Source organism: Podarcis erhardii (assembly GCF_964252035.2).
Source record: "Podarcis erhardii genome assembly, chromosome: 10".
Taxonomy (NCBI): domain Eukaryota; kingdom Metazoa; phylum Chordata; class Lepidosauria; order Squamata; family Lacertidae; genus Podarcis; species Podarcis erhardii.
In genome coordinates, this window is record NC_138500.1 from 911,577 (window position 1) to 933,221 (window position 21,645).

General features: G+C 53.8%; 1 protein-coding gene and 1 long non-coding RNA gene across 2 annotated transcripts in view; one reads left to right on the forward strand and one right to left on the reverse strand.

The window, feature by feature from the left end:
• Positions 1-21,645, reverse strand: part of LOC309352046 — a 413,396-nt gene that overhangs the window by 117,031 nt on the left and 274,720 nt on the right. The gene's annotated exons all lie outside the window — the stretch shown is intronic.
• SND1 (staphylococcal nuclease and tudor domain containing 1) overlaps positions 1-21,645 on the forward strand; it is a 224,164-nt gene that overhangs the window by 2,860 nt on the left and 199,659 nt on the right. Inside the window, exons 2-9 of the mRNA XM_081879810.1 lie at positions 2,617-2,766; positions 4,176-4,296; positions 7,986-8,064; positions 10,770-10,930; positions 13,168-13,259; positions 14,476-14,634; positions 16,307-16,413; positions 17,481-17,571. Coding sequence (XP_081735936.1) covers positions 2,617-2,766; positions 4,176-4,296; positions 7,986-8,064; positions 10,770-10,930; positions 13,168-13,259; positions 14,476-14,634; positions 16,307-16,413; positions 17,481-17,571 — 960 coding nt within the window. The remainder of the gene's footprint in view (positions 1-2,616; positions 2,767-4,175; positions 4,297-7,985; positions 8,065-10,769; positions 10,931-13,167; positions 13,260-14,475; positions 14,635-16,306; positions 16,414-17,480; positions 17,572-21,645) is intronic.

Consider the following 21,645-nt stretch of genomic DNA (forward strand, 5'->3'; position numbering starts at 1 on the left):
GCTACGTTTGAGGGCTGGCGATTTGGGTGAAAGGAGTCGAGAAGAGGATGCAGCCCCCAAGGAAACCCCCCTTGGCCCTTGGGACGGGTGGGGGAAGAAGGCGCTCGGAACAGGGAGGCAAGCCAGGGTCCCAATTCTTGCCGCTGGTCCTGAGCCTGGGTGCTCGAAATCGTTGCCTTGAGAAGGAGGCCGGAGAGGCCGCCTGCAGGTGACTATAGCCTGTTCCCCCTCCCTCCTGATCATACCAGGCTGTGCGCCATCAAAGCCCCGGTGTCCTTGCCTGCCTTGGCTGGTGGAGGGGCCAGAGGGACGCCTGGAGATCTGGATTTGTGCATCTTTGCATCTTGCCAGGCGGGCACCACAGAGAGCATCACAAGCCGGAGGATATTTGTCCCCTGGTAGCTTCCATGGCTAGCTGCAGCCAGGAAACAGATCTTCCTGATTTCCATTTGCTACTTCGAAGAAAGGCAGCCACAGGCGGTGACCATGGGCCACGTGTCGAGGAGCCCGGGTGTGTGTGTGTCCGTCCATAATTTCTAGTGTGCAACTTTTTATTTGCTGGTTTCAGCCTCGGAGGCTTTCAGGGTCAGCGTGGCTGCAGCTTCCGTTGCTGCCCAGCCGGCCAAGAGGAGGCCTGACCTGTGGTCCATTGAGCTGCCTGGACCCTGAACCTTGGCAAGAGGAATCTCCTGGGCATTGCCTTGCCTCTGGCACGCCTGTGCGGAGGGGAAACCTCCACTGTGGGGCAGGCAGTGGGGGGGGGGGCTTGACTTGCTGGGTCCCAGAGGAGGGGGGGGGGCTCTCGGAGGCTGCTGTGGCTGAACCAAGGGAAGTCCCGCCTCTGGGGCTTGGGGGGTAACATTGATTGGCTGCTTCTTTGCCAATGGTTGTCTGAAGTTGTAAGGAATCACAATCAAAGCTTTCGGTGGATTTAAAAAAAAAAAAGCTTCATAGTAGTAGAGTCGTACCTTGGAAGTCAAACGGAAATCCATTCCAAAACGTTCGGAAACCAAAACGCGGCTTCTGATTGGCTGCAGGAAGCTCCAGCAGCCAGTTGGAAGCCCCGTCGGACATTCGGCTTCCAAAAATAGTTCGCAAACCAGAACAGGTTTGCAGCATTCAGGAGCCAAAACGTCCGAGTACTAAGGTGTTTGGGATCCAAGGTGTAGTAGTAGTAGTAGTACTAGTAATGATAATGGTAATAATAATTTGTTACCAATCCTTCGCCCCAAGGTCCCAGGGCAGAATAGAACATTAAAACACGATATTAAGAGCATTTTAAAACAACTCCCAACCATAAAATGAGGTGGATCCTAAGAACATAGACCTCCAATTGCAAAAGAAGTCAGGGGGCAAAGAGATGTCCGGCAGCAGTTAAGGCACCAGATGCACCTCTGTGGGGAGGGGCTGCCACGGAAAAGGCCCCGTCCGCCTAGGGTGCCACTCCCCTTGAGCCCCTGAAGGTGGAGGGACTGCCACGAGAACCCCAAGAGGGTCTTCGGGGAAGAAGGTAGCCATTCGGATATCTGGGGCTGGAGTTGTCTAGGGCTTTGGCAACCAGGCCAGCGCAGCGTTGCTTTTTGCTGCTCCGTTTTACCTTTGGACGGATTGTGGCCCTGCAGTTCATGAGCAGCTGCAAGCGCTTTGACTTCCTCTTTAGGATGCGATTTTGCTCCTTTGTGTCAATGGTCTTACTCTTTTCTGACCTGCCTTGACTGGCAGCGGTGTGAGGGAAAGGCAGAAAGGCAGCATAGAAAATTCACATAGCCCACCCTCGACGTACCTTGCTATTGGTTGGCTTGGGCAGTGGCTGGCATCCTGGCAAAATTCATGGGCAGGAAGGAGCCCCAGACGAACGCCCTGTGAGTAAACTGGGATCTTGCGCATTCAGGGGCAGCGTCTAGGTGCTGGCAGGGTGCCATTGAGGGTGGCAACAGCTGAGGAGGAGGAGAAGGGTCCCTTACCTTCAGGCTACCTGGGCACACCTGTGTGAAGCATTGCTCCTCTGGCGCTCACACCTGCCTGCTCAGCCAAGGTCCCTGTTATTATGAATTCCACTTGCCTTACCTCCAGGTCCCTCAGTGTGGCTTACCTGGTCCTTCCCATTTAATCCCCAAAACTCGCCTGCGAGGTAGGTTGGCCCAAGGTCCACCAGTCAGTTTCCTGGCCGAGTGGGCATTTGATCCCGGGACGCGGGTGGGGCTGAGGGTTAAACCACAAAGCCTAGGACTTGCCGATCAGAAGGTCGGCGGTTCGAATCCCCGCAACGACGGGGTGAGCTCCCGTTGCTCAGCCCCTGCTCCTGCTAACCTAGCAGTTCGAAAGCACGTCAAAGTGCAAGTAGATAAATAGGTACCACTCCGGCGGGAAGGTAAACGGTGTTTCCATGCGCTGCTCTGGTTCGCCAGAAGCGGCTCAGTCATGCTGGCCACATGACCCGGAAGCTGTACGCCGGCTCCCTCGGCCAGTAAAGCGAGATGAGCACCGCAACCCCAGAGTCAATCACAACTGGACCTAATGGTCAGGGGTCCCTTGACCTTTACTCCTGGGTCCTCTTCTGATGGTGCTCCCTCTGTTAGATGCTGCTACTGATGCCCCCGCCTTCCCCCCCCCCAGGTTCTCTCTGGCTGTGCCATCATAGTTCGCGGCCAGCCTCGTGGAGGACCGCCTCCCGAGAAGCAGATCAACCTCAGCAACATCCGGGCCGGGAACCTGGCACGCCGGGCAGCTGCGGGGCAGCCAGATGGCAAGGACACACCAGACGAGGTAGGTCTTGGGGGAGGGGGAGATGGGGGGAAGTGCCGGTCACGGAGGTAACTGAGGGCCTGGTGTGTGTGTGGGGGGGGGGCTAAATGTTGCCTCTGCTGCCAGGACCTGCTGTGGAGGTGCCCAAGAGAGGGAGGCTGTGGGCACAGGGCGTGACCCACATAATCGAAGGGAGGTTTAGGTAGCAAGGAGATGGCCTGTCTGCCCCCAAGGAAATGGGGATTCATTCTAGATACACAAAGCAGGATCCTTTGGCTTGGAATTCAGATGGCTTCACCTGCCCAGGTGAGGGCAGAAGTGGCAAATGCCCAAATCCTACAGATAAGCTCCCCTTTCTGGGCTCAGAGCCCAGCGCCCCACAGATAAGGAGGGCATATCAAAGCTAGCCAGTTAGCTTACATCTAAGCTAATAAATGAGCTCATTGCTGCAACAGCTGCCAATTAATTCTGGGGTTATCTGGACTGCCAAGATGGCGCTTGCAGATCTTCCGGAACAGCTCACCAGAGATGGCCCCCCAACCTCTGTTTTAAAAACAGAATATAAGACGGGATGGGTGGTTTATACATTCCCTCTCTCCCCTACATCAGTGGCCAGGTTTGCACCCTACGCTCAACCAGGACTTGTGTGGCAGCCAGATTATGTGCTTTTGCTGCACATCGTGACCTTGCCAATGGCCCTTCGGGTCAGATTTTTCTGTCTGTAGCTTTGTGGTCCTTTCAGTCATGTTATTGGTGGCTATTCCACTTCTTGCCACCAGGGGGTGAGGTTTGGCAGGAAATAGCCTGGGTGTGAGTTGTCCTCCCCCCTCCCCTCCATCACTCCCCCCCCACTTAGTTGCCCACCTTCTGAGGTCCAGGCCTGAGGTTGACCCTTCATGGGGTGGTGTGGGGGGGGAAGATGGGGGGTGGCCTCACCTGTGGGAGCAGCCCTCCTAGAGGAATTTGTCTCTTACCTTGTATTTTTATGTCGTGAACTGCCCTGAGATCTAGGGATGAAATAGTATTATTATTATTATTATTATTATTATATATAGTAGTAATATTATTATTATTATTATTATTATTATTATTATTAATAATAATAATATGAATAAATGAAAACCCCCTCTCTAGAGAAGTTCATCCGGCCCCCAAAGGGTTTCCATTCTCCCACGCATTGGATGTTTTATCCATCATTTATCGTCAACCGTTGCTATAAACCGCTTAATATGCAAATTTCCTAAGGAGCTTATATGAAGCCCTTTTAAGAGTTGTTTCTGGCCGTGGAGATTTTTAAAAATTCTGCATTACATGGGTGGTTCTTAATTGTTATTTTTGCAAGCTGACAAGGGGTCTGGGAGTGGGCGTTGGGGGGGGGATGTGGGGCTGAGCGGCTCCTGTTCCTGACCGGCGACCTCCTCCTTCCTCAGCCCTGGGGGTTCCCAGCCCGCGAATTCCTGCGGAAGAAGCTCATCGGGAAAGAGGTTTGCTTCACGGTGGAATACAAGACGCCCCAAGGCCGGGAGTACGGGATGGTGTACCTGGGGAAAGGTGAGAGGTCCTGCGCAGGGTTGCCCCACACTTGGAGGGCAGATCCCCACAGCCCAGTCTGCCCCTCCTGCAGAGGGTCCTTCCTCCCTGAGCCAGCTGCTCTGAGGTTCATCTGTAGTCATGTGTTGGCACTGGCAGGTCTGGGGGGGGGGGGAAGGAGACCTCCTTGGGAAACAAGGGAACTGTTCTCCCAGGGGAAATTGGCAAAGGGGGAACACAGCTGGAAATCTGGAACGTGGCCGGCAGGAAGACTATTGGGTTGGCCAAGGTGGTGGTCCAGTTTACCCCAGCTCACACAACTCTATGCAGTTATGCAGGACTTCCTAAAACACCCAATATAAAAATAAGACGTTTAAATTCCACCACGTGTCCATTTCTTTAAATATATCTTTTACATAATGTGTGCAATACCAGAATCATATCCAAGTGTCTCAGAGCCAAAGTTGCGTCCAAATATTCCTTCGTTCAGAAAAGGAGAAGGATCTCCAAAAGTATACAACTTTGGGAAGTTCTGTATGATAGCATAGGGATGTGGGTAGCGCTGTGGGTTAAGCCACAGAGCCTAGGACTTGCCGATCAGAAGGTCGGCGGTTCGAATCCCCGTGATGGGATGAGCTCCCGTTGCTCGGTCCCTGCTCCTGCCAACCTAGCACTTCGAAAGCACATCAACGTGCAAGTAGGTAAATAGGTACCGCTCTGGCGGGAAGGTAAGCGGTGTTTCCGTGCGCTGCTCTGGTTCACCAGAAGCGGCTTAGTCATGCTGGCCACATGACCCGGAAGTTGTACGCCGGCTCCCTCGGCCAATAAAGCGAGATGAGTGCCGCAACCCCAGAGTCGGCCACGACTGGAGCTAATGGTCAGGGGTCCCTTTACCTTACCTACATAATACCATAAAGGGTTGTGGGAACTGTGTTCCCCTCTTCCTCTGCGGTCCAATTTAACAGGCAGAAAAGACATTCAGGGCGAGAATTTGAGCCTCACGCCAGCCGTGACGTGCGAATCCACCGGTGGCATTTTGAAGCCAAGCGGGGGGGGGGGGGGCGGCTCCTTCAGAGGCCCAGCCAGTGACAAGGACGGTGCCCTGAGTTCCAGGGGGGCTCACCCCTTCGCCCTGCCCCTTGCCCGCAGTGTTGGCCTAGAGGGCAGACAAGCTTGGGTCACCTGCTGGCTGTGCCATGGGAGAGCCAGGCGGGAGCTGAAGGGCAGCCAGTTTTCAACAGTATCCCATTCTGAGTGATTTTCTCTTTCGCTCTGCCCCCCTGCTTTGAGTTTTCTGCTCCGGAGCTGCTTTAAGCTGGGTTTCTGCAGGAAACAGGCCAACAAACAGCTTAGAATGAGGAGCCATGGATTTTCTCCATTTCGGGTGGTGGCGGGGATAGAAATGCAAACTAAAGATTCCCTGCCGAGATGAGGCCTAGCCCCTCTCCCCTTCCCATGCCCGTCTGCTGCCCCACAGCTGGGGGTCGTCTCCTTCCTGCCTGCCTTTCCCCCTGTCCTTTGCCTGTGTCTCTCCAGTGCTTTGGGGGGCCGGGGTGGGGCTCTGCCCCCCACCCGCTGGTTTGCACATCTCCCTCTGGGCCGTGTGCCGGGCGTAAATCTTCAGAGTTGGGCAGCGATGCCAGTTTCTCTCCCCCTTGGTTGCTTCCACGTGAAGGATTTTTCTGCCACGCTGACCTCGTCTTGCTGCCGCCTGGCAGCCCAGGATTTAGCTGAAGAGGTGGATGTTTGCTAATTAACTTCTTCAGCTTTTAAAGAGATCCATGTTGAAATCGCTGGCTGGGCAGATCTTGGCAGCTGCCTCTCCCTCCCCAGCTCTCCGGGCTGGACTGCGCCGCTGGTTTGGGCGCGAGAGGCAGGCCTGGGACTGGTAGTGCATTTGCCAAGGGCGTGTGGGTGGGTTTAAGATTGGGTGATGCTGGAGGGGGCCCTTGGCAGGCCCCCCCCCCTTGACGGAGTCTCTGGGCTGAACTTGAGCGCCTTTGGCTCTGCCTGCAGGGCTGCCTCCTGGAATGCTCCTTGGGGCAGAGGACAGCTTGGGGTAGCCCAGGGTCCCTCTGCTCCCCCCCCCAGTGGGTGCCCCCTCTTGCTCTGGGTGCTTCCTCGCCCTCTGCCTTCCAACGCCCATAGAAGCCTTTTCGTGACTTCTACACTTAATAATAATAATAATAATAATTTATTTATACTCCACCCATCTGCCTGGGCTCCCCCAGCCTCTGGGCGGCTTCCAACAAAATATTAAAATACCAGAGTCAGTCAAACATTAAAAGCTTCCCTAAACAGGATTGCCTTCAGATGTCTTCCAAACATCAGATAGTAGTTTATCTCCTTGACATCTGATGGGAGGGCGTTCCTCAGGGTGGGCGCCACTACCGAGAAGGCCCTCTACCTGGTTCCCTGTAACTTCACTTCTTGCAGGGAGGAAACTGCCAGAAGGCCCTTGGAACTGGACCTCAGTGTCCGGGCAGAATGATGGGGGTGGAGATGCTCCTTCAGGTATACTGGGCCGAGGCTGTTTAGGGCTTTCAAGGTCAGCACCAACACTTTGAATTGTGCTCGGAAATGTACTGGGAAAGTAGGTCTTTCAAGACTGGTGTTATGTGGTCTCAGCATCCACTCCCAGTCACCAGTCTGGCTGCTGCATTCTGGATTAGTTGCAGTTTCTGGGTCACCTTCCAAGGTAGCCCCTTGTAGAGCGCATTGCAGTAGTCCAAGCGGGAGATAACCAGAGCATGCACCACTCTGGCCAGACAGTCTGCGGGCAGGGAGGGTCTCATCCTGTGTACCAGATTGAGCTGGCAGACAGCCGCCCTGGACACGGATTTAACCTGTGCCTCCATGGACAGCTGTGAGTCCAAAATGACTCCCAGGCTGCACACCTGGTTCTTAAGGGCACAGTTACCCCATTCAGGACCAGGGAGTCCCCCGCATATCTCTTTCCTTCCATGGGAGCCTCTTTGTGTGTGGGTTCCCTGGAAGCCTTTTTGAGGAGGGAGGGCTTTGCGGGGGGAGATCCTTGTTAACAGCGCCTGGGGAGGCCCTGATCCTTGGCAGAGCAAGGTGAGGAAACATCCCCCCCCCCCGCCCAGCAGTGGCAGGCCCTCTTCCTTGTACACAGTGGTGAAATCCTGCTTGGGCGCTGGCTTGTGAACTCCTTCCTTGCTTTCTGCCACCTTTGCCCACTGCAAGCGGCCTGGCCATGTGGGGGGGGGGCAGCCTCTGTGGTTCAAGCCAGGCCGACTTGCCGTGGGCTCTGGGTGCACCTCACTTCCCGCCCTCCAGGTAGGCTACCGGTGGCTATTTCTATTATTATGATATATTTATTTCTATTTCTCCCTGGCAGGCAATTGGGTTGACGTACAAATAAAAGAATGGCAGCTAAAAATATGGGGGAAACTCCCACAGTCATTAACAATCAATTCAAACTATTCACACGCAGACAAAACCAGCAGGGCACCAGCCCCCTCATTGAAAGCATTTATTCTGCTTTTAGTTAAGATTTTTATTTTATTAAAAGCATCTCCGCCCACAGTGGCTCTGCCCTGCCTCTGCGGCTGCTTCTGAATCCCAGTTTTGCAGGGGAGAGGGCTCTTGCCCTGCGGTTTGGCCCCCTGGGGCCTGATCCTGCCGGCCAATTCTTCCGTTCTTGGCCGCTGTGCTGCCTTACTAACCTGGCTGTCTTTCCTTGGCAGACACAGCTGGGGAGAACATCGCAGAGTCGCTTGTGTCCGAAGGGCTGGCCAGCCGCCGGGAAGGCTTGCGTGGCAACAAGTAGGTCTACTCCTGAGGAGCCGGGCTCCCCTTTGGATGTGCCCCTGGGCTGCTGGCTCTCCCTGGCAAACTCTGGGCTGAGGGTGGCTGGGGAGCAAGGCTTCCAAGACAGAGTCTCATCTCTTTACAAGACAAGCCGCCCACATCCAGCCTCTTGTCCCCTCCAAGACTGGCAAATGTGGCCAAATCGTCTCGTAGATGAGAGTCTGGGTAGTTAGTCTCGAAGGTGAGGTCTCATCCAGAGGCCTCTGCAGCTTCCCTGTGCTTCGTTTTGCTGGGAGAACAGCCCTGTGCCTTCTTCCAAATCCCCTTGTGCCCGGGGACCTCGACTCAGAGGAGCCCATTGGGTTAGGATCAGGGGGGTTGTGTGCTGAATTGGAAGCCCCAGGGAGAGCAGCGTGGGGTCCGTGGGGGAGACAGCACTGCCTCGTGGCCCCAGCATCCCCCGGGGTGCGTTTTGCCAGGGACGTTGAGTTTTGTGCGAATCCTGTTGGCCCTGCAGTTCCCGGCAGGTTGGCTGTGCCACGGCAGGAGGCAGCCCCCGCTTCACGCCTAGCTCTGCCTCCTGCCAGGAAAGAGCGAGAGCAAGTGTACATGCCTGTGTGCGTGAGAGAGAGCGGGGAGTGCCAAGGGGGCCTGAGGGCTCCGCTGATGTGTTCATGGCCTTGGAAGAGCCCCAGAGTATTCTCCGGAGGTCTGTGGAGGCGGCTGAGGCCGTGGAGCCTAGCTGGGCTGGCTGCCATGCCATCTCCACCGGGGCCTCGGCTCATTTTGCTCATGTTCCGCCTGAGCGGGAAGCAAACACTGAGAAGGCGACGCTCTTGCCAGGGCAGGCCGGGTCAGCAGGAATCCCTGCACCGCAGGGCGGGCAGCTACCGGGGCCCCCGAGGAGCTGGCGAGGTGGCACCAGCACTTGTCCCTGGAATGCAGGCAGAGTGTGTGTGGGGGGGGGCGTTGCGAGGGTGGTGCAGCCTAGCAGGCGGAGCTGCCCTTTGATAGCAGCCCAGGACTGAAACTCCAGTGGATTAGTTTAACCGGTTGCTTGAAGCCACGGGGGGGGGGGAGTGCTGCTCTTGTGTCGGATCCTGCTTCCTGGAGGCAAATGTTCAGCCGCTGAGAAGAAGGTGCTGAGTTAGATGAGCCGTTGGCCGGATCCTGCAGGCTCCTATGTTCCTAATAGCAGTATCCTTTCTGATGTGTAGCGCTGTGCCGGCTGACGAAGGTGGCAACAATTTGCTGCAAGACCAGAGGGCAAAAGTGGTGGTTCTGGTCTGCCCAAGGCTTGGTTGCTTACTCTGGGTATGAAGGGGTCTCCCTGAGCCCCTGCCCTCTGTGGCCCGCTCCCTTATATACCCAGCGACAGGGTAAGGCAGAAGGGGCATGGGCTGAATTGGGGACCACCTCGTGCCACAGATACTTGAGGGTCTGTTGCAGGATAAATCTCTGACACCCTACCTTTGTGTTGTACTTGACTGAGCGGCTGAAATTATTTTCTTCTTTTTTGGGCGACCCCTCGTAGCCGGGTCAGATTGTCTTCCACGTACATCTTAGCAAATACAAGTGTAAACGTAACAACTTTTAAGGAGCAGTACTTTCAAAAGATCAACTTTTCTTTGTAATGTTCCACATCTGCCTTGGCAAAGTATGGTTGTGTGCAGGTATCAGATGAAGGATACGAAAGGTCTTAACGTGTGCCTTTGCAAAATACAGTTGCTGTATGCCGGTGTCAGACAAAAGAACTTGAACGTGACAAGGATTCCCGGAATAATACCTTGTTTCTCTGTGCCGGTCTTCATCAGCTGTGCACAATCATATTTTGTGTATCAGAGACATGGAACGAGTCACACTGGCATACAGCAACTATATTTTGCTATTTTTGACACGTGTATTCGCTAAGACGTATGTGGAACACAAAAGCTTCTATTTGGACATTACATATATAAGAACTGATTTGTATATAAGAACTATTTGTATTTCCCGTTCTAAACGTTGGTCTTTAATTGCTTCTTCTTAATTAGATAATGTGAAAAGAGTTATGTTAATATGATGTATAAAGAATTTCTATAGTTAAACACAACCAGTTACGTTGTGGGTACAGTGGTTCCTCTAGATATGAATGGGATCTGTTCCGGAGCCCCGGTCGCATCTAGTAGCAATTGTAACTAGCGACGGCATGTCTGCGCACGTGGGTGTTGCTTTTCGCCACTTCTGCACATGCACGTGACGTCATTTTGAGTGTCTGCGCATGCGCAAGCAGCGAAACCTGGAAGTAACGCGTTCCGTTACTTCCGGGTTGCCGCAGAGCGCAACTCAAACGCACTCAACTCGAAGCATATTCAACCCGAGGTATGACTGTATATTAGTTAGTTGAATTTACTTAACTATCAGTTTGACAGTGTGGGAAACAGAATAATGCCTCGTGAAAATCCAGCCCACCTGTAAAACTTCCGGTAGCTAAGGCAGCAAGGACCAATCTTAGTGCTTGGCGAAACGAGGGTGTCTAAAGTTGACAGCAGAAAGGCCCCCTAATTTCCCCCCGCTCTGATGACAGGAGGTAGAGCATTCCACCATTATTTGGGGGTTTTGGGGGCATTGTTAACAGTGCAGATCCTCTGCATGCCCTCCGTGGGAAATCTCTGCTGGCCTCGGGTGACGACCGCAGGGTTGGGTGGTTTGTTTGACGGCCGGCCTTTCTCTGCCCCCAGTCCAGAGCAGAACCGGCTGGCTGAGCTGGAGGAGCAGGCCAGGATTGCCAAGAAGGGCATGTGGAGCGACGGCACCGGATCCCACACCGTCCGGGACCTGAAGTACACCATCGAGAACCCCCGCCACTTTGTGGACTCCATGCACCAGAAGCCCGTCAATGGTGAGTCTTGGGGCGGTTTAGGGGCAGGGCTCTGGCAAAGGAGGGAGGGCTGCTGCTGGGGGGGGGGCAGTGCCAGGGCCCGGTGTGTCTGCAGACCTTCCTTTGTCTAAAAAAAGAGATTTTACTATTTTTCCCAAAGAAGTTTCCGCAGAATCCTGTGTTGCCAAACAGCATATACACATAGTCCGCCGATCGCCCTCAAATGAGACAGGCATAAAATAAAACCAAAATAAATAAAACTGCAAAGGAGCATGTGGAAGGCAGTGAGCAGAGCGCTTTGTGGAATAGAGATGAGGGTTAAACAAACCTCACTATACCCAGGGGAAGTAAGAAGAGAAGTCTGGGTCAGGTGCTCACAGTGGCTGGCTGAGGTGCTTATTATGGGAAACCTGCCAACAGGATTCAAGCCCCGCTCCCTCTTCCAGCCATGGGCGTTCAGGTGTCTCGCTGCCTCCAGCTGAGAGAGAGCTGTTGTCGCTGGCAGCCATTAATAATAATAATAATAATAATAATAATAATAATAATAATAATAATAATTTATTATTTGTAGCCCACCCATCTGGCTGGGTTTCCCCAGCCACTCTGGGCGGCTTCCAGCAAAATATTAAAATACAATAATTCATCAAATATTAAAAGCTTCCCTAAACAGGGAATAGTCCCCTCCTCCATGAACTCGCACAATCCTTTTTTTAAAGTTCTCTGCAAGTTGGTTGCCAGCACCGCCTCCGGTGGGAGGGAGTTCCACAGTTCAACTCTGTGTTCAAAGTATTCAAATGCCCTCAGTTAGCAGGCAAACCTTTCTGGACCTGGTTTGGGGAGGCATCTGGATACAAGCTGCCTGCGGCCACGGCTGGACAGAGCTGCTCTTGTGCTTGATTCCGGCCCTGGAGTTTCCCTTTGGGGCATCTGTTTGGCCCCCATGAGACCGGGAGGCAGGTCTCCAAGGGCCATGGGCCTGATCCAGCAGGCTATGAATACACATGCTGCGAAAGTCCCAGCTTCAGTCCCCGGTTTCTCCAGGGTGGGCTCCGGAGAGGCTCCTCTGCCCGTCCGTGTAGGCCAGGGGTCAGCAACCTTTTTCAGCCGTGGGCTGGTCCACCATCCCTCAGACCTTGTGGGGGGCCGGACTATATTTTGAAAATAAAAAAATTGAACGAATTCTTATGCCCCACAAATAACCCAGAGATGCATTGTAAGTAAAAACACACATTCTACTCGTGTAAAAAACACGCTGATTCTCGGACCATCCATAGGCCGGATTGAGAAGGCGATTGGGCTGCATCTGGCCCCCAGGTCTTAGGTTGCCTACCCCTGTTTTAAAAGAAGAAGAAAAATGAAGACAGGAAAGCAAGAAGGGTGACAAAGCCAAGAGAAAAAGAGTGAAGGCGTCAAAGGAGAAAAATAGACACACCGTGTAATATTGGACTGCAAGCAGTAGCCTACAAACTCAGTTTGGCTCGACATCAGTGTAACTGTTGTTGCTTGCCCCAGGGAATCCTGGGAATTGTAGTTCGTGAGGATGCTGAGATGCATGTGTTAGAGATCTCTTAACCCTCATCCCAGGGTCCCTTGGTGAGATAACTATGAAACCAGTTCAAGTCTGTGGGTTGTTGTCCCAATTCAAGTCATGTCCTTTGATACGCAGAGTTGGAACAGGACAAATGGTTTCCAAAAAAGACAGAACCATGCACAAAAGTGGAGGCTAGGGATGAAGAGGAAGGAGCGAAGGGTGCACAGATTTATATGGGTTGCAAAGGGCGCACTCAGGTATACTGCACAGTTTAGGCCAGTGGTGTCCAACCTTTTTTCAAAGAGGGCCAGATTTGGTGAAGTGACCAAAGGGCCAGCCAAAGTTATTGACCTTTTTTAGGATTGATGATGATGATGAGCTTTTTTTTATAAATTCACCCCAAAGTTGTTGGGCTTTTTTAAGGGTTAGAATTGTTGAGGTTTTTTTTAGGATTTTATCCCAGGAAATAAACTGCCAGGATTGAACCAACCAGCGGGCCGAATTAGGCCCCCAGAAGAAACTTTGGACATGCCTGGCTTAGGCAAACCATCTGCGGCCGGATTGAGAAGGCGATTGGGCCGCATCCGGCCCCCGGGCCTTAGGTTGCCTTCCTCTGGTGTAGGCAGCACTGATCTCAATGGTCTGACTCTGAAGGAGGCCGATTCCTGGGCTGCTGCTCCTGCCTCCAAGCCGCTCAGCCCTAGTGGAAACTCTTTCTCTCCCGCAGCCATCATCGAGCACGTCCGGGACGGCAGTGTGGTGCGGGCTCTGCTCCTTCCCGACAACTACCTGGTGACGGTCATGCTCTCCGGCATCAAGGTGAGCAGCCTGGAGGCCCTGTCCCCTCACGGCGCCCGTGTGGGGCTGAGGGGTGGCGAGTGCGAGTTCTGCTGAGGGAATCAGCGGAGGGGGAGGAAGGGAGTTCTGGGAGCGCCTGGCCAGAGGAAGGACTGGGTGCCACCCGAAGCCCCTCTCTTTTGGGGCCCAAGGAGTGGCTCCGTGTGTGGGTTCGCCCCCTGCCCTGGTCTCCCACCCCCTTGAGTTTGCCTCGTGCCTTCTCTCTGTGGGTCGCAAATGGAACAATTGGCTCCGCTGTCGATTGAGCCAATAAGAGAGCCCAAGGCCGGGGCCAAATGTACCTGGCGTGCGTTTCACGGGCAAGGCTGTGAAATATTGGTAAATCCTTTCCGAAAGCCATGGAATCTCCTTCCTTGGAGGTTTATAAGCAGAACGATTCTTTAGCTGCGATTGCAGGGGGGCGGACTAGATGATCCTTGGGGTTCCCTTCCAGTTCCCTAGTTCTGAGATTCCTGTCAGACCTTTTGATTCCCGCCCCCCTTGACTCCTCTTCACGGAGCGACCCCTTTCCGTCCGGTACTGAAGCTGGGGAGGGGGGCAGGAAGGAGCTTTGCCTCCCTGGGGGGTTTCCCTCAGAGCCCCCTCTGGCCCAGCTGCAGGTCTTGCTGGCTAGGGTGGGTGGGCCTGGGTGTTTGTGGGGGGCCTGGGGATCATTTAAGGTTTACGATTTGGTCATTTAAGGTTTATGATTTCTCTATTTCCTTCTGAGGAATCTGAATAGTTCAGTGAAACGAGCCTTGTAGCCGTCATCCTGTTAAGGCTTTGTTCAATTCTAGGTCTTTCTAATTTTTCCCCTTAAACTTTTTGATTTTTATTATTTAGTTTATTTCTATATGATAATATTTCTAGTGGATGACTTCTGGTTTCGGGGATGTTCACGGTATTTCATTTGTGTGATTTCTGGGTTCCGTGGCTGTCTTTTTTTCTACTGGGGATCCTGGGCCCTGAGGGAATGGCCCTTGTGCCCCACAGAGGGTGACCCACGGAGGCAGGCGTGGGCACTCCCCAAAGAAGGCTGAGGGGACCCCCCCTGTCCGTCTGGCTCTGGGGCCAAGGCAACTGGGGAGCTCTAATGGCTGTGTCTGTGTCATGGGGGTGCCAAGCTCCTTGGTCCCGGTTCTGCTGAGGCGCTCTTCTTCCTGCCCTGACTTGTCTTGTCCGTCCTCCCCCCCACCAGTGCCCCACCTTCAAGCGGGAAGCGGACGGCACAGAGACCCCCGAGCCCTTTGCGGCGGAAGCCAAGTTCTTCACGGAGTCTCGTCTGCTCCAGAGGGACGTGCAGATCGTCTTGGAGAGCTGCCACAACCAGAACATTCTGGGCACCATCCTTCATCCGGCAAGTGCAGAGCAGGGGGGGCAGGCATGGGGCCCCTGGGACGGCTGTGGGGTGTCCAGAGAGCTCCTTAGGGCCCCCTCCTCCTCCCTTAGTGTCCTGGGGCAAGAGCCAGAGGGAGACTCGGGGGGGGGGGTCAGTCCAGGCCTGTGTGGGCTTGGCTACACTCGTGGGGCTTGCAGGGGTGGGTGTGCTGGGGACCTGAGGGGCAGGCAGGGGGCAGCAGGAGAAGAGCCTGGGGGGCTGAGAGACTGAGGAGCAGAAGACACCCCCCTTCCGCAGGGCCTGGCCTTTTCAACAGGGTTGGGGCTTTCTCGGGAGAAGAGAGATTGGGGGCATAGATGTCAACGTTTATCTTTTTAAATAGTTGACAGCTGAGGTTGGGGGGCCTCCGTCCCAGAAGACCTGGGGCCCTGGGCACCCCACATCTCCCCACATTGCCCTCCAGACTGGGCCCAGCTGAGTCTCATCCCCTTCTGAACCTCTGCCCCAGGCCTCTTGGTCTTCCTCGCTGGCCTTCCTTCATCTTTGCCAGGAGCTCGTCCTACTCTCGAGTAGGACCCTGGCAGAGACACATGCCCGACTGGCATGTTCTCTCCCTCCTGGTCGTTCGTTCGGGAGCTTCACAAGCTTTCTTCTGCCTGAACATCACAGCGACCGATGCCAACAGACATCGGCACAGGGATCTGCAGAGTTTGCGCAGCTTGCGTAACAGACTCAGCATTTTGGCTAATCTACTTTATTTACATATAAACACACACAGAGCACTGCAAAATGGTTCCCTCTCTCTCTAGCATCAGAAACCAGAGAGAAAGAACAAAGGACAATAGTCCCACTTCACGGAACACAGGAACACAAACATCCTGTCTCCGTCACTTCCCACTCTGTGGAGTCAAAACATACACCGTCTTGCGATAGACAACAGTCCCATGACTGCAATCATGGAGCAGGAATTCTAACAATCCTCAGCCCCCGTATGGTGATTGTAAGGTCTTTGGGGCAGCGCCTGGCACTGGGCCCTTCTGCTTGGCCTGCTCTGTGAGGGGCCAGTGGGTCTGGACCTCTGGTTCTCTGGAGACACAGACTCTCTCCCTCCTGGTGGCTCTTGAGACTGGGGAGGGGCCTGGGGGGAGGTAGGAGTCTTTGCAGCATCTCCCCCCCACAAGTAAATGTGGACTCCAGGGAGGCCCAGCCCGACTTCTACATGTTCCTGCAACTAGTTTATTACTATTATTTATTAAATTTATTAGATGCCTTCTCTTGCTGCAGGCAGCTCAAGGCATCTTAACAAATTTTCTTTCCAATATTGAATTTGACATTGTCGTTGCCCCCCTGCTGGAGCCTGGTGGGGAAGGCAGGCCATGAACTGGATCAGCAAGCATAACAATGTTTTCATATGTGTTCTGTCATTTTAAATGCATTTTATTTCATTTTTAATTGTCCTGTTTTACCACCTTGGGCTGCTTTAGGAGGCAGGGCGGGATAGAAATCTAACGAATGAATGAATTGATGCACCAATAAAGGCAATAATAACGAAGATATATTTAGGCTTGCCCTGAGCAAACGTAATTTGTCGAGGATCTTGGGGGGTTGAGGGGTTGTGTGTGTGTTTGGCCATGAAGCTGGAGTTTTTAGCTCCCTGACACTCTCTCTCTCTCTACTTGCCCGGCTGCAGAATGGGAACATCACAGAGCTGCTCCTGAAGGAAGGCTTTGCTCGCTGCGTCGACTGGTCCATCGCCGTTTACACCCGAGGAGCGGAGAAGCTGCGAGCGGCTGAGAGGTAGCCGTGCCCAGCCTGCCGCCTGCCCTCCTTGGGTTGTGGGGCTCCCGTTCTGCTTCACAGAGGGGGCTTAGGGAGGCGAGGGCTCCTTGGGAAGGCCAGGAGGGTATCCAGATCCCCCGGCCCCAAGGTGGGCTTGTGGGAGGGGCTGGGTGCAGCGATAACAGAGCAAGTGAATCCAGACAGATACGGGCTCATCCTGGCAGCAGCTTGACATGATTTGGGGGCTTATCGTGGCACTTGCAGGCCTTGCAGAACATTTTGCGGGCACCAATACCCAGGGGGCACCTTTCTGATTGGGGTGCCTCTTAAAAGGGGATAGGTGCTAAGGGGAGCTTTAGGCGATGGGGTTCTTTTTTAAAATAATTTTTTATTGCTTATACATAAATTTACCGTATTTTTTGCTCTATAAGACTCACTTTTTCCCTCCTAAAAAGTAAGGGGAAATGTGTGTGCGTCTTATGGAGCGAATGCCGGCTGCGCAGCTATCCCAGAAGCCAGAACAGCAAGAGGGATCGCTGCTTTCACTGCGCAGCAATCCCTCTGCTGTTCTGGCTTCTGAGATCCAGAATATTTTTTTTCTTGTTTTCCTCCTCCAAAAACTAGGTGCGTCTTGTGGTCTGGTGTGTCTTATAAAACGAAATATACGGTATATATTTTGACTTGAACCATTTCAAAAACATTAAAATGAAAAGGCTCTTTTGAACCTTCGGAGCTCCTCCCCTCCCTACATGGGTTCCATTTCCAAAGAAAATTAATTCTTTTTCCTTTTTCTGCATCTTTTACCGTTATCTATTTTTCATATATTCCTAGTTTCCCAAGTTCATTTCACATGTCATCATATCCCTGCCCAGTGGTTTTAACTGTTTACAGTGGTCTTTTTAAATATGTTTTTTTAAAAAAGAAATCATTGCAGTCTTTTAAAAATACTTTCAGCAGGTGACGGGGTTCTTGCCCAGCCCAATGTTCTGCCTTGCAGGTGGGTAGGAGGGGGGGGGGCCTCCTCCTCCTCCTCCTAGGGGGTTTCTCTGGTCCGCTTTGGACTCTGATTCTTTGCTGTGTTCCAGGTATGCCAAAGAGCGCAAGCTGAGGATCTGGAGAGACTACGTGGCGCCCACGGCCAACCTGGACCAGAAGGACAAGCAGTTTGTGGCAAAGGTAGGCAAGGGGGGGGTGGCCTTTGCTAGGCCAATATGGGGCAGGGGTGCCTGGAGAAACAGCCACCCTCTCTCGGTGACGCAGGGCAGCAGAGCCGCGGGCTTGGGCAGCCAGGAACGGGCCTGGAGCCTCAAGCCCCCTTGCCTCCCCCTTCACCCAGCTGCCATCTCTGGGTGCTGCCCACTCTTGGCCAGGGCTGAGTTCCCTGACGCCAGAGCGTCTCTTCTCTCCTGCTCAGGAGAGAGCCAGTGGCCCCCCAGGGGAACGGCACGTGGCCTGGTCAGTGTCGGACATTCCCTAGGCGCCAGGCAGGTTTTGTGACTGGCACGGGTCCAGTTGTGCCCACGTGGAGATCTCTGGGTGCCAGGCTGGCGCCTGGCATCTCCACCTGGCTGGTCCCTCTGGCCTCCTGAAGCAGGGAAGCGGAAGAGCTTATTTGTTGCCCTCTATGGCCTAGGACCCTCGTACCTACGGGACCCCCTCTCCTGGTATGTCCCCTTATGGTCTTCAAACAAAAACATTTCGGAGATCCCGGGCCACAGGGAGGTTAGGCTGGCCTCAACCAGAGCCAGGGCTTTTTTGGCCATGGCCCCAATCTGGTGGAACGCTCTGTCCCAAGAGACCAGGGCCCTGTGGGACTTGACATCTTTCCGCAGGGCCTGCAAGATGGAGCTGTTCCACCAGGCCTTTGGCCAAGGCACAGTTTGACCCCTTCCTTTGGCGATCCTCGTAGAACTCTGACCCAGTGGTTGCCATTAATTGGATTCTGATTTGATTTTAGAATGAATTGATTTTAGAATGCTGTGTTACTTTTATTGTTGTTAGCCGCTCTGAGCCCGACTTCGGCTGGGGAGGGCGGGATATAAACTATTTATTATTATTATTATTATTTATTATTATTATTATTATTATTATTATTATTTATATCCTGTCTTTTCCTCCCATGGTTCACCCTTCCTACAACGACCCTGTGAGGTACGTTCGGAGGCTGTGACAGACTCTCAGGTCACCCAGCGAGATTTCTGGCTGAGAGGGGATTCAAACCCTGATCCCCCAAGGTCCTAGTCCGACACTCTCACCACCCCACCTCACTGGCTCCCTAGAGTCCCTCTGCTATGGGGCAGCTCTGTAAATTACGTAGGTAAATAGGGGGAAGAAAAATGTCACGTAGAGAAGGACCTGAAATATTTTCCTTGAAGCCTGAATTTGTTTTATCCTGAATGGTTTGGTTTGATGTTCTAATGTGTCGTCAACCGCTCTGAGGTTTTTTCTTTAAAATATAAAATATAAATGAAATGCATAACACTTAACAATAATGAATCCCCCCTTTGGGGGGAAATGGGGCCTGGACCTTCCGTTGTGGGGGCCGTAACGAGGGTTCAAGGCTCCATTTGGCAATTAGCTTATATATCTGAGTTTCTGGCACTGGGCTGCTTTGCTAAGGCCCAGATCCTCTTGGTTCTGTCTGTTTACCGGAATAGCAATGGATAGGCCAGCTTCTACGCAGATGCAACGTCTGTAAAGTGTGTGTTGCTGCCTGGAAAATCACACCAGCACCTGCGACGTGATGTGCGTTTGTGCGGCTGACGTTAACTCTTCTTAAGAAAGCAATGCAATAAATAGGATTTCCACGGACTCCCCACTGGCTGCTGCAGGCGCCTGCTCTGCCCTGGCTGTTGCTGTTCCCAGTTTCCGTGGGGGTCTTCCTCCCGGGCACCTTCGCTTCTGTAGCAGCTGTGGGGCGGGGAAGGGGAAGGGGCCTCCGGAGCTTCGGTTCCAGGTGCGCCTCCAGGGAGCAGGCCAAGGCAGCGGGAAAGAGAAAGGTCTCTGATTTCCCGGGAGGAGTTGGAAAATCAGCCGCGGCGGCTGGGCTGGGCAGGGGGACCCTGCAGCCTTGTCTTTGCATGTGTGTGCATCTTTTGTGTTTGAGCTGAGATGGGACTAGATGACCCTTGGGGTCCCATAAGATTCTCTGAAGTGGCTGCAGGTTGGTGAGAGTCTTCCTCTCCCTCGGGGACCCTGGTAGGGTCGTGTGCCCTTCAGGCAGGGACTGCCCAGTGGCCGTGGTGCCTGGCCAGAGAGCAAAAGCGGGGCTTGGAAAGCGGGGCCAGCCCCTGCTCTGCTAAGCTGCGCCCTTGCTGAAGGCCCCAGTTGGCTTGCTGAGGTGGGGCTGTGGCTGCTGTGTCTTGTGCCACTCAGGCCGCCCTGCAGGGAACGCAGAGCTCTGAAGTGGGTCCAGCAATAATGAAATTAATAATAATAATTTATTATTTATTATTTATACCCTGCTTATCTGGCTGGGTATCCCCAGCCACTCTGGGCGGCTTCCAACTAAATATTAAAAACACAATACAGCATTGAACATTAAAAACTTCCCTAAGCAGGGTTGCCTTCAGATGGAACTGGTGCTCCCCTGGGGGATACATAATACCTGTTTCGCACTTGTAAGAACTCAAATCAGATGTCTTTTAAAAGTCAGATAGCTGTTTATTTCCTTGACATCTGGTGGGAGGGCGTTCCGCAGGGTGGGCGTCACTACCGAAAAAGCCCTCTGCCTGTAACTTGGCTTCTCGCAATGAGGGAACTGCCAGAAGGCCCTCGGAGCTGGACCTCAGTGTCGGGGCAGAATGATGGGGGATGAGATGCTCCTTCAGGTATACTGGACCGAGGCTGTTCAGGGCTTTAAAGGTCAGCACCAACACTTTGAATTGTACTGGGAACCAATGTAGGTCTTTCAGGACTGGTGTTATGTGGTCTCAGCAGCTACTCCCAGTCCCCAGTCTGGCTGCCGCATTCTGGATTAGTTGTAGTTTCTGGGTCACCTTCAAAGGTAGCCCCACGTAGAGTGCATTGCAGTAGTCCAAGTGGGAGATAACCAGAGCATGCACCACTCTGGCAAGACAGTCCGCGGGCAGGGAGGGTCTCAGTCTGCGTACCAGATGAGCTGGTAGACAGCTGCCCTGGACACGGATTTAACCTGTGCCTCCATGGACAGCTGTGAGTCCAAAATGACTCCCAGGCTGCGCTCCTGGTCCTTCAGGGGCACAGTTGCCCCATTCAGGACCAGGGAGCCCCACACCTGCCCACCCTGTGTCCCCCCAAAATAGTACTTCTGTCTTGTCGGGATTCAACCTCAATCTGTTAGCCGCCATCCATCCTCCAGCCGCCTCCAGACACTCACACAGGACCTTCTCTGCCCTCACTGGTTCCGATTTAAAAGAGAGGGAGGGCAAGGCAGAAGGTGGGGCTGAGCCCCCCTCTAGCAGCAGCATCAGAGACCCACCTTCTCCCCTTCCAGGGCCCAGCCTCCCTCCGCTGCCTCTTCCTGTGATGGAGCAAGGAAGGCTCTGGTCTTCCTGGGTTTTTGCAGAGGGGTCTTCTGAGAAGACGGCAGCACTGCATCTTCAGGCTGGCGGGGTGGGGTTGGGCTGTGTGGCGCCCTGCAGATTTGCCCAAGAGTGCTTCTTTGGGGCGGACCCTTCTGCCCCAGAGCCCTTGCCCTCGTCCCCCGGGGGGGGGGGGTCACTGCAGCTGCCTGCCCGCTGCCCCGCATGACCTTGAGCCTCCCTGCGCCTCGCAAGGGTTATTCCGTTACTTCCGCGCTTCCGCCTCCTCTTCCCGCGATGAATCCCCTCTGGAGGCAGCTCACCCAAAACGGAGAGAAGTCAACAAACAATATTCAGATGCGGCGTGCTAAGAATAAGAGCAGTGGGCGGAAGCAGAGCAGTCTGAGCCCATCACAGCTCCAGGCTGTGACTAACTTGGGGGGAAGGGTCTCGTGACCCCGTTCAGGGGTGGGGGGAGACAGGGCGAGGGCGAGGGGCCTTTGAAGCTGATGGCAGGTCTCCTTGCAGGGTCAGGGGCATGGAGGCATGGAAAGGCAGAAGGCGGCAGCCCCTGGGTATGTGCCTGGGAGCAAACCGGGAGCCTGTCCTCGCATGACCTGCATGTAGCAGGCAAAAGGATTCTGAGCCTCTTCCTGTGTCCTGTTTTCCAGCTGCACTGGCTCCCGGTGGAGTACAGGGTCAGATTTAAGGTGCTGGTTTTGACCTTTCAGGGACGTGGGTGGCGCTA